Source organism: Heterocephalus glaber, unplaced genomic scaffold (genome assembly GCF_053883595.1).
Source record: "Heterocephalus glaber isolate CG9 unplaced genomic scaffold, H.glaber_assembly_v1.0 deba00001572, whole genome shotgun sequence".
NCBI classification, from domain to species: Eukaryota; Metazoa; Chordata; class Mammalia; order Rodentia; family Bathyergidae; genus Heterocephalus; species Heterocephalus glaber.
The window spans coordinates 20,466,199-20,478,756 of NW_028258357.1; the positions used below are offsets into that span (position 1 = coordinate 20,466,199).

Consider the following 12,558-nt stretch of genomic DNA (forward strand, 5'->3'; position numbering starts at 1 on the left):
AATCAATTGAATCAATGGCTTGCAAAAAAAAAATCCTATAAAATATTATAAGCAATCCAAACAGAGAAGCACAATGACATGACTTTAAAGTCAGGCAGAGCTAGCGAGAATCTTCTCTGAACCTAATGGCTAAGTGACCTAACACCAAAACTCTCTATGCCTCAGTTTCCTCTTAGATAAGATGGTTTCAACCACCACATCACAGTGTCATTGGACAGGGTCCAAGGAGTCCCCCAAAGAGGAGACAGAGACCTCAAGTTGCCCCACCCCCGACATAGTAGGTTGGTAGACTCTCGTTAAAGAAAAGCACCCTGGTGTGCATCTCATGGACCCCATGGAGGGGCACCTTTGATTGATTTCAGTTTCCTCTGCTTCCCGTGCATGGTGTCTGTGGAGATCTAGCCATGGGACAGTAGGGGCCCCGGTGTTTCCTAACGTGCACAAAGGCTCTCTCTTGCCTGCTCTATTCTGCTGGTTCCTCCACAGGGAGACAGGTGACAGGGAGAGAGAGGCGAGAGATTAGTAAGGGGGGGTCCTCAAGGAATCGGGGGGGGGGCTGTTACACCGCGACACGGCTCAGCCCCGAGTGCACCAGAGAGGGAAGCAAGGCACGCCAGATGGGTACATCTTCCATGGTGTGCAGTTCCAAGACAGTTTGGTGACACTGAAGGGGAGTCCTCCAGCCAAAGCCACCCAACATGGAGCCCTGTGTCTTGCAGCAACCGGCCTGCCCAGTGTCCCTGCTATGCTTCGTCTCTGAGCGGAGGCAGTTGTGGGGAGGGTGGCCTTGTGCACAAATGGTGGGTTTTGAGGTGCAGTCGCAGGCGGCCTGACAAGGATCCAGTCGATGACAGCTGGGTTCACAAGGGCAGTGGCCCAGATGATTCTCCTGGGGACATCACAGCCGTTTTAGTTCATATAAGTTCTCTTTACGATGCTCACATGGGCAAAATCTCCTGACTCACTCCGTGTCCCTGGTATTAAACGATGTCTGGCAGCTTTAATGCTGTTAGCTTCGCAGATCTGAGAGCGCCCTGCCCTGGCTTGCAGAAGGGCCTTGGGTACCCTTCACCTCCCCCCTCCCAATCTGCTGTCCTGGGAAGCACCGGTAGAAAGCACCACATGATCACTGCGCAAGGCTTAGTAACTTCCAGAAGGAGAAGGAGCCCGGACCTCCTGACACCACCACACTCTGGGGGGCTGGGGGAGGGCTCCCGGTCTCCGGAATCGGCCTGTAGCTAGAGCAGGGCTACGGTCTCCCTCAGTGCCGCTGCCCGTTTGCTTCTTGCTGCAGTAACCGGCATGGGCAGAGTGGAAGGGGCGCCCAGAGGAAGGGAAAGTGAAGTCGGCCGGGGAGAGAGGTGAGCGAGCGGAGGGAGAGGTTCAGCGGGAAAGGCTCCGTGTCTGGAAGTGGGGATGGGCTGCTGAGGGGAAGGAGGAAGGAACGAAAGGTGGGGAGGGTCTGGCTCCACGCCCGCGGGAGGAGGAGACCCGGATGACACCAGCAAGCCTAAGATCCCGAGGGTCTCTCTGCCCGGCAGCCCAGTGCGCGTCTCAGGACGGAGGAGGCCGGGGGTTCTCCTGAGCCAGCCCAGAAAGCAAGCACCGAAGCTGGGCACACCCAGCCCTGGGACAGGCGGAGGGACGGGCAGGGGTCCCCGCCTTCCTCCTAGCGCAGCGCTGGCTGTTCCCAATCACGCCACTACCCAGAAGGCCGGCGGGAGAAGCAAGCGGAGAACGGCCTGAGAGCGAGGGCTCTAGGAAATGCTCTCTAGGTGCCCTTTGCCCGGCACCTCGGCCTCGGGTTCGCTGCTTCAGAGGAGCTTCAGGCCCCCACGTGATGAAGGCCCTCCTCTCCATCCTCGCCTCCTTCTTCGGGCAAAGACAGAAAAGTCCTTAAGGAGGCCCTGGCTCATGAGGTGGCTGTGGCCTCCTGCTGGGGCCAGGTGTAAATCACTTCGTCCACGCAGGACGAGGTTATTTCATTAGGAAAATGTTGAAAACCTCCAGAAAGGGGAGGTCTCGTTTGAGGTTTCTTTAGGTCTCTTTTTAAAGTGACTTTAACTCCTCGCTGCAGGTCAGTGTCTTCTCCTCCCCTCGGTGACCGGCTTCTCCACCACTGCTCAGTGAAGGCCTCACTGAGGTGAACAGGGTAGGAAACTCCAGAGCGCCTGCCTTTGCTGGCTCTGCCACAGACCACAGACTCCATAAAGTGTGCAACTTAGACCCTGCGCTCTGCTAACATTCTGAGCGCAAGGGAGAAACAGGAGGAGCCAGAGAGGAAATCATCTGCGGATGACAACTCTCACCTCCACAGTACCTGCAAGTGACAAATGATCTTTCAAAGAACGACCCTGTCAAGTGAGCCAACAGCGCCTCTTCCAGAGAATCCCCTTTCTCTGTGCTCAGAAGTCTGTCTTCCCCAGAACTGCAGCTGCAGCCTGAATGTTTGAGTCCTCCTGTGCATTTGTCTGTTTTCTGTCACTGTAAGGAAATACCCGAGGCAGGCAAACTTTATACAAAAAAGAGTTTCACATAGCTCACAGTCTTGGGGGCTTAAGGGCCTGGTGTTTGGATCACTTAGCTCTGGTGAGTGCCCACTGGGCTCTCTGACCCTGTGACAGGACAAGTATGGGAGGAGGACATCCCACTCTGAGGCTGGGGAGCCAGGCCCTGATTTTTACAACAACTCCCTTGCAAGAAATCCCTCAGCCCCTCCTGCGGGCACCTGCACTTGCCCCAAGGACCTCCCAGAGCCTCCTGCAAAGGGCTGACCACCTCCCAGTGCCACCACGCTGGACACCAGCCCTCCAGCATGTGAACCTTGGGGCACTCTGAAATTCATGCTGACTCCCAGTCAGCAGTGTGGGGCTCACAGCTCTTAACTGCAGGGCATTGCTGTGAGTTGTGAACACAGGCACCCTTTATATTGCCTGGGACTCTACATCACTCACCGTTTTGGGGGGAGCACTTTTCTCACAAGCTTGAATGTGGGGTAACTGTGATCCCACCTCGTTCGCACAGACACACCTCCCAGCCATGGCCTGACTTCAGCTTGGAGCCAGCCCATCCACATCACTTATTGCAAGTGTGGGAACTCAGCAGCCAAGTGTTGATCATCTTTAAAACAGTAGTATTTCTCTCACCGATCATTACTTACATTTTTCTGCTCGATTTGGGGCATTGTAATATCTGGCTAGCTTGCTGCTCATCTCTTTGCTCCAACACAGAATAGAATGCTTGGCACATGGCAGCTACTCCTGGGTTGTTTGGTGAACGACTAGGATCTTCTAGTAGATGTTGGTAAAAGCCCTACTGTAGATCTTGCTGTACTCAAAAATGCAAAATCCATGCTTGTTTGGAGTCGGCTTCTTTATGAAATCTAAATGCCTGTTCTCATCATGCTAAGCACTTCAGTCATTGCCCACATCCACACGAGTCCACTCCCCAGTCCCAGCCCCAACAGCTTCTCAGCATTCCCAGAAGAGCCCACGATCCCCTGCAACTCTGAGATGCTACCTTCCATTTCCTCTTCCGGAAATGCGCTTCCCTCAAGGCATAACCAGCTCCTATTGCACCTTCAAAACCCCAGCTTAAGTGACTCCTTGGGAACACTTCTCAGACTGTTCCCAGAGTACAAAGAGCTCCCCTCTCTGCACTCCCTCAAGGCCCTGCCTAGCATACTAAGAAGTCTGGCTTTTTAAAATTTCTTTTTATTATTATTATTAATTTTATTCATACATTTTAGGTATGCGGTGTGATGACATTCATCATTGGAAATTTGTACCTCTACGTAATCCATCTTGGTTCTTATTTTTTCCCCCTTCCCCTGCCCTCCCTTCAACCCCTCCACCCCTCCCTATTTACAAAGACTTTGTTTCCATTTTCTCATTTTCTCATATTAATTCCATTCCTTTCTTTCCTTTCCCCAACCCCTCCCACTTCCCCTTCCTCTTTAGACTTTTTCTTCCTATTTCACATTATCTATTATACCTTTTAGTCCTTATTTACATTTTCAGGTTTTCACACCAGAGAAACTATTCAGAATGTGCATCCATTTAGCTATGTCTTTAGTTTCTCATTCTTTATGGCTGAGTAGTACTCCATTTTATTAAACACACACACACACACACACACACATACACACACACATCTTTATCCAGTCTCCAGTTGATAGGCAATTGGGCTGTTTCCAAGATTTAGCTATTACAAACTGTGCCGCTATGAACATGAGTGCACATATATCGCTATGGTATGATTCTTTTCATTCTTTTGGGAAGATACCTAGTAGGGGAATAGCTGGGTCAAATAGGACCTCCAATCCTAGTTCTTTGAGGTATCTCCGTACTGATTTCCACAGTGGTTGCACCAGTCTACACTCCCATCAACAATGGAGCAGTGTTCCTTTTTCCCCACACCCCCACCAGCATTTGTTTATTGGTTGATTTCTTAATAGCACCCATTCTTTCTGGAGTGAGGTGGAATCTCAGCATTGTTTTCATTTGCATCTCTCGAATGACCAGTGATGTTGAACATTTTTTCATATGTTTGTTTGCTACTTCTACTTCTTTGTCTGAGAAATGTCTGTTCATTTCAGATGCCCATTTTTGGATTGGGTCTTTAAATTTGGGGGGTCTGACTTTTTTTTAAGTTCTTAATAGATTCTAGATAGTAGACCTGTGTCTGAGGAACAGCTGGTAAAACTTTTTCCCACATTGTGGGTTGTCTCTTCACACTATTGGTGGTTTCTCTTGCTGTGCAGAAGCTTTTTAATAAGAAGAGATCCCACTTGTTGATTGTGCTAGTTCACAGGCAACTGAGGTTTTTTTCATGAAATCCTTTCCTACACCAATGTCTTCAAGACTCCTACCTAAGCTCTCTTCCAGCACATTTAATGTTTCTGTTTTAATATTTAGATCTTTAATCCATTTGAATTTTAGTTTAGTCCATGGTGAGAGATATAGGTCTTAATCTTTGACAAGCTGAACCCCAAGTTTTCCAGTACCATTTATTAAATAGGCTATCTTTCCTCCAGTGAGGGTGGTTGGCTCCTTTGTCAAAGATGAGGTGGCTGAGTGTGTCTGGAGTTGTTTCTGCATCTAATCTGTTCCACTGGTCCTCAGGTCTGTTTTTTGGCCAGTACCATGCTGTTTTTATCACAGTAGCTTTGTAGTATAGTTTCAAGTTGGGGATTGTGACACCCCCTGCCATGTCTCTCTTGCCTAGAATTGCTTTTGCTATTCTAGGTCTCTTCTTGTTTCAAATGAATTTTTGGATTACTTTCTCAAGCTCTGTGAAGTATGCTGCTGGGATTTCAATTGGGATTGCATGGAATCTATATAGCAGTTTTGGAAGTATGGCCATTTTCACTATGTTGAGTCTTCCTACCCAGGAGGAAGGGATGTCTTTCCATTTTCTGATATCCTCTTTGATCTCTTTTTTCAGAGTGCTATAGTTTTCAGAGTAGAGGTCTTCAATTTCTTTCATTAGGTTGATTCCTAGGTATTTCAGTTTTTTGGATGCTATTGTGAAAGGAATTGTTTGCCCTATTTCTGTCTCAGTGAGTCTGTTGTTCGTGTAGAGGAAAGCTACTGATTTCTTTGTGTTGACCTTGTATCCAGCTACTCTACTGAATTTACTTATTAAGTATAGAAGACTTTTGATGGAGTTCTTGGGGTCTTCTGCATAGAGTATCATGCTGTCTGCAAATAATGACAATTGAAGCCTGGCTTTTGATTCATGCTTAAGGGCTGAACTAACTTCCCAACATTGCAATTTATAAACTGCAAAATTGAAGGCAAGTTATGGAACCTCTCTGCCAACAGCAGAAGGTAACCATGGGAATCATTTAACCAGATCATTGCAGAATGTATAGCAAGTGCTCAAGGAATGGCCGATTGATGTCTCTGATCACAGCATGTGAATACTCTGCAGTCCACCTGTTCACACATCTGCTTCCCCCATGAAACCTTTTTGTTTTTCTTTTTTTCTTTTTTTCTTTTTTTTTTTTTTTTTTTTTGGTCCCAGGGATCAAACTCAGGACCTTGTTCTTGCGAGGCAGGTGGTGGCACCACAGAGCTAAATCCCTGGCCCTCCCCTGTGAAACCTTGCATGGCACCAACAGGGTCTCCAGTTACCCTTGTCCCTGGTAGCTAGCACACTAGCTGGCCCTAGGTGTCCAGTACCTGGCTCAGTCATCCTCCCAGAATGCCATGTGCAGTCTTGAGTGAATAAATCTGACTGTTTGATTCCCTAGAGTGCCCGGGAGGAGCGGGGACGCCGTGCAGTGGCCGGGGCAGCTGTGCAGAGGGCATGGACGGAAATGGAACCTGCGCCTGCCAAGTGAGTTCAGAAATGTGTTCTCCCTCTCTGCAATTCTGTGCCCCCTGCTTGCCTAGTGGTCCTCCCTCCACACACCTACATGCGAAGTGGAGTCCCCAAGACACAGGGGTCCATGTATTGGTATTAAAAATATGGTTTGTCTAGCAAAAGGACTCTCAGAGGCCGGGGACTTTGAGCCGAGTTGATTCACTGCTCAGCCTTAACCAGAGCCATCTATTAAATGGGCCTGAAATAAAATCTTTGCAATCACATTGATTAAAGAAGTAAAATGAGATCATATATGTAAGGATGCTCTGTGAAGCTCTGCAGGGCTAGAGAAATTGCTGTCATTGTTACTGTTAAAAATAGCTACTGCTATCAGATGACTCCATTGCTGTTTTTAGTGTCCGTTGCCAACTACTCCATTTGCCACTTGAAGGATTTCTTTTTCTCATGAAAGTGACTTCTTGCAAGTTTCCAGCCTTAAAGGATTTAAACACAAAGAAACCCTTCTGAAAGGCATTGAGTTTAACTGCCTTCAGAAGTGCAAAACTGAAAGTTTTCTTTCACCCTGGGTGCAAGCGGGATGTGGCTGTCAGCATGTGCTATTTATACCTTTGGGCTCACAGTGCAGTTTTCCTCTGCAGGGCTCCAGTCCTTCAGCAAAAAGTGACGCAGGGATTCACTGTCATACCAAAACCAGCAAGAACAAAAGATTAACTGGAAAGGAGCTTGGGGGAAAGATACAGCTGGGGAAAAAATGCTAATCAAACCCATCAGGGGGTCAAGTGGGGTTTCCTCAGAACACAGGTCTCCCTGAGTCTGATGTCAGCCCCCTGGGGTGTTTTGCAGGAGGGGTTTGGAGGACTAGCCTGTGAAACCTGCACCCATGGCAATTTATTTGGACCCAACTGTTCCTCAGGTATGTGACTTTTGTGTAATCAGTGGACTGGGGAGGGTTGGGCGTCCCCAGAGAAACCCCTGAGAGGAAACTGAATGCTTGGATGCAGCCAACTTTGGACAGGGAAGCCGAGATGACAGGAGTCTCGTGGATGCAATCCCTGAAGACAGTGGTGGCATTTTGTGTGGCTCTCATACTTGCAGTGGGCAGGAAAGCTTGCGAGGTGCCTGGGAGGTACACGATTTCCTCTCCCACTGCAGGATCCAGGATCCAGCTGCCTCCCCCCACCCCCATATATGAAGTCTTGGGGCCCTGACTTCAGTGCAGACCCAGGGCTAATGTCTTCATGGGTCCTACCACATTTTGATGTTTCCTTTCCTTTGGGGAGTTCACAAACTGATGCCTGCAGAGGGCAGAGATTGTTGGCTGCAGACTCAACAAACACACAGAGCCTGGCTTATCCATGGTCTTACTTGGTTTCCCTGGAAGCAGACTTTGAGACAAGGATCTCAGAACAGAGCCATTTACTTCAAAGGTGATCCCAGGAAATGCTGGGATATGAGGAAGTGACATGGGGGAAATAAAGGGTACACCAATCTCAGGGAGTTATCTTATGCATGGGGAGGGGACCTCCAAAGAGCAGCAGCAGAAGCCAAGCCACAGATGCCCACCTCCCGATCTCTGAGATCAGGGAAATGTCACTTGACATGGCAAAGGGGAAATAAGGCGGCAGACAGTTGGCTAATAACTCACCTTAAAATAATAGCTTTTCTTGGATGATGTGGGTGGGCTCAATGTAATCACAAGGGCGCTGGAATGTAGAGGAGAGAGGCAAAGGATTCGGCATCAGAGTGATGCAATGTAAGAAAAACTCCACCTGCTATGGAAGAGGCCACAGCCAAGGACCATGGGCACCCTTCCAAAGCTGGTAAGACAAGGAAAAGATTCTTCCTCCAGCCTCCAAAAAGGAACCTGACCACTCTTCCCCACACCTTGATTTCAGCACAGTGAGTCTGGATTTCTAACCTCTAGAAATGTAAGGTGATAAATGTCTGCTGTTTTAAGACACTTGGCATCTTAGTCCATCTTCCATGGCTATAACAAAATACTTGAGGCTGAATAATTTCCAAAGACATTAATGTTGCTCACAGAATAATGGAGGCTCTGGGGAGGTCCCAGACTGCACGCACCAGGTGCATGGCTCCTTCTCCAGTGAGCCAGGGAGAGATCACACAGCCTGACAGGAAGCTGGGAGGGAGGGGGCAGTCTTTCCCTATTGCAACAATCCCTCTCTCGGGCACTAACTAGGGTCACTGGAGATCTATAGGATCCCTTCCAAGGCCACACCCCGATGACCTATGACTTCCCCCTAGGCTCCACCTCTTAAAGGTCCACCACCTCTTAACATCACCACCCTGAGGACCAAGCCCCCAAAACTTAAACCCCTGAGGGACATACCCAAACCACATTCAGACCACAACACAAAGCTTCTGCTGACTTCACAGTAGCAAGAGGAAACAAACACGCACAACCATCAGGGGACAGTTGATGATGGTTCAGTGCATCCAGGATCCAAGGGCTCGGGCTAGGCAGCTGTGCTAAGGGTCACACAACACCCCACAGCCAAAGAGCCAGAAGTTGGCCGAGATGTGGAATCACCAAGGCCCAACAAATGCAGGTGTGGCAGAGACACAGTCTGCTAGGTCCACATCCTTCCCAAAGGAATCTATTGGGCAGCCCTTCTCCAATACCACCCTCTTTCTGGCTTTCGTAGAAAAAATGGAATTTGGTAGACTGCTCTGATTTAAATATCTTTGCAAGAAAGCCTGCACACACATTGACGCCCATCCCCAAAGTCTCCGTACTAAACTCCTGCTGCAGCTGGGGGCTTGGACTCCTTGTAGTCACGAAGGCAAAGCCATTGCCTTCATCTCTAGCACCTTCTCCATGGTGCTGCCTGGTGATTTCTCACAGCCTTGGTTGGCTGAATGAATACATGGATAACTACATGAATGAATGAATGCATGCTGGCCATTTGCATTGGCAAGGACCAAGGAAGCTTGCGAGCCCTTTTAGCCAGGTGTCTGTCCACTGGGTGCCTGTGCTGTGTCGTGTTGGTCCTGAGGAGGTGGCACTCCCACTTGGGAGAGGGGCAGCTCTACTGGGGCAGCCTGTCTTTAATGCCAACTTTACCCCAGGTCAGGGATGATTCAGAGCTGCACCAGCCAACAGTTTCCTTCTCCCCTGCTAGTGCCTCACCCCCAGCTAGCAAGAACGCAAAGCCCACCTTCCCCAGCACGACTCCCACATCACTCCATGGCCATGTGCTGTCAATAAGAACAGCCAGCATGTACTGTGCGCCTTCTGTGTGCCAGGCAGTGCACAAGGAGGCTCCTCAGAATAATCCCATCAGTCCGCCATGCACCTCTTTAATTAAGCAACCGTCCTCATTTGTGGATGAAGACGCCAAGAAGCCGTGAGGGACAGAGGCAGCTGACTGCAGGGCATGAACCATTCTGCTCCTGGGAAGCCCCTGCCACGCATTAGGGCAGACAGGCAGCAGGGATCCTGTGAGGGTTAAGATGAGGTCCTGGGGAGCTGGAAACAGGAGCCGTAACCACAGTGCAGAATGCACAGCCCACATGGGATGCTACACCCAGGAGAAGGCGCAGCCCGCTGTGCCCTGAGGCACGTCACAGAGGACTGAGCACATGTCCCTCATCCCTCTGACAGGAATGTCCAGGGCTTTAGCCACGTTAAAGCCACACCACCCAGGTTCTTCGCATCTCTAGCGATTTGCCGAGGTGCATGCACAAAGTACCAAGGGCTTTCAGGGCACCGGGCATCCCTCTGCCACTCACTGTGGCTCGGAGCCCTGCAGTTCGGGGTCCGCTCATCCAGGGCAGAGGCTCCCAGGGACAGGCCCCCACCGGGGCTGGACCACAGATGAGCTGGAAGGGCAAGCTGGCCAGCAAACTCCCAGCAGCAATCAGCCTCTGCCTCCCCTTGACCCCTCCTGTCCCCTCACCCCCTTCCACTAGCTGTGTGGCCCCACTTAGGACACAAATCACCACCTTCTCCCTTTGGGCCAGGCTTCCCTGCTACTCTGTGAGCCTCAGATTGGAGCCCATGGTCGCTTCTTTCCTTGAAATCCCTCCGGCACGTACACTAAGATGGGAAATTAGTCCTCATGTCAAGGATGCAAAGCTGAAGCAAAGAGTTTGAAAGTAGGGAAAAGGAAGCTCCCCCGCTGCCATCCCAGGCTCCTAGGGCCAAGAAGGTGAGCCAGTCCCAGCACCCGGAAGGAAGCTCCCCCGCCGTCATCCCAAGCTCCTAGGGCAGAGAAGGTGAGCCGCGTGGGCGCCAGAAGCACCCCCCGCCCTGTGGAAATGAGAAGACACATAAACAAGCCTCAAAAACAGACTTCTGGATCACCTACAGCAACCCCAAAGGGAAATGAGATGAAACACTCTGATACTCAACCACATGGACTCTCTGAACTGGCAACAAAAGAGGATCTGGGAAAAATGAAATCAGAAATAATTACTCAGATAACAGCAAAGATTTTGCTCATGGTGCAAGACATGATTAATAAATCTAGAGAGGACACAGATAAAAACAATAGAGGATCTGAGGAACCTGATGGAATCTCAACATAGGAAACAAATGGAATCCATAAAACAGATACAAACAGATTTCCAAGAGATTAAAAACTCCATCAAAACTCTGCACAGCAGAATGAACCAATGTGAGGATAGAATTTCACATATAGAAGATAAGATTGCAATTAGTGAGGAGGAAAAGAAAAAATTGCTTTAAAATTGTGAGGGAACATGAGAAATCAATCCAGCGGCTGCTGGACGATGCAAAGAATAACGTAAGACTGATTGGAGTCAATGAAGAAAGAGGAGAGAGTGCAGGTGACATAAAAAAACTCTTCACAGAGCTGATGGCAGAAAACTTCCCAAGGAGGGGAAAAGAACTTGACATACAGATAAGTGAGGCATATAGGACTCCAGCTAGCCTTAATCAAAAAAAATCTACACATAGGCATATAATAGTTAGGATTCCAGAAATCCAACAGAAGAACAAAATTCTACAAGCAGTGAGAGAAAAGAAACAAATCACATACAAAGGAAAGCCCATCAGAATCACAGCAGACTTCTCAATGCAAACCCTCAAGGCAAGAAGAGCTTGGAGTGATGTATTTCAAGCCCTAAAGGAAAACAACCTCCAACCCAGATTGATGTACCCTGCAAAACTATCTTTCAAAATTGGTGGAGAAATAAGATACTTTCAGGATAAAGAGCACCTCAGGAACTTCATGAATATCAAACCGGCACTCCAAAAAATTTTAGACAATACTCTAGGAAAAGACAATGAGGATCACAACCCCAGGAAACCCAGCAGAATGAATCCATTGGGCGTGACAAATTAAACGCAAAGGGGGAGAATCCAACAAAAAGAAAAAGTCATGACAAGGCTTTTAAAACTTTTGACTTCATCTCCCTAATGAGTGTATAATTCAATCTTATTATTGTACTGATTAGTATTTTTCTGATTCTAGAGTTGCACACCATTCCTTGTGCTATACTGGCTATTTATCATCTTCTTATGTCTACATTTTAATTGGGTTGTCTATTACTGAGCTCTAAGAATTCTTTATATATTCTGGTCATAGGTTAAATGAGTTGTAAATATGGTCTGTTTAAGGACTACTTTTCATTTTAATGATGTCATTTAAAGTTCTAAATTTTGATGGAATCTCATTTATCAATTTTTTTCTTTTATACATCATGTTTTTTGTATCCTAGGTAGTTCTTGCCTACCCTAAATTCATAAATATTTTCCCTTATAATTTCTTCTTAAAGTTTTATACTTTTAGGCTTTCTTATTTAGGTTCCTAGATCCCTTCAAGTTATTTTCATGTATGGAAAAAAAAGGGTTGAGATTAATTTTTTATATACGGATATCAGGTGTTCTAGTGCTGTTTGCTGAAGACACTATCTCTTCCTCGGCTCTTGAATCGAGTTTATATTCTATAAAATGCTAATGTTAAATAATCTTTCAAAACTCAGTGGACCATATATGTGTGGTTCTATTTCTAGATTCTCTGTTTTATTCAAATGATCTATGTCTTTCCTTACACCAACACTGCCTTGATTACTGTAGCTTTAGAAGAAGTCTTAAAATTGGGTGCTAAACGTCTTCCAACACTGTTTTTGTTTTTGTTTTTGTTTTTGTTTTTGGCTTTTCTGGGTCCTTTGTACTCCTACATAATTTTTAAATTTCAATATCCAGTTCTTCATTTATAGCAAGTATACACAGACCTGAAT

At 47.7% G+C, this 12,558-nt stretch overlaps 1 protein-coding gene across 8 annotated transcripts in view; it reads left to right on the plus strand.

The window, feature by feature from the left end:
• Stab2 (stabilin 2) overlaps positions 1-12,558 on the plus strand; it is a 152,451-nt gene that overhangs the window by 12,104 nt on the left and 127,789 nt on the right. For all 8 annotated transcript variants that reach the window (XR_015443579.1, XR_002394978.2, XR_002394977.2 and 5 more), the window contains exons 4-5: positions 6,257-6,342; positions 7,174-7,243. Coding sequence is in view for 5 of the 8 variants with exons in the window: in XM_021258401.2 (XP_021114060.2) it covers positions 6,257-6,342; positions 7,174-7,243 (156 nt within the window). In the remaining 3 variants the exon portion in view is untranslated. The remainder of the gene's footprint in view (positions 1-6,256; positions 6,343-7,173; positions 7,244-12,558) is intronic.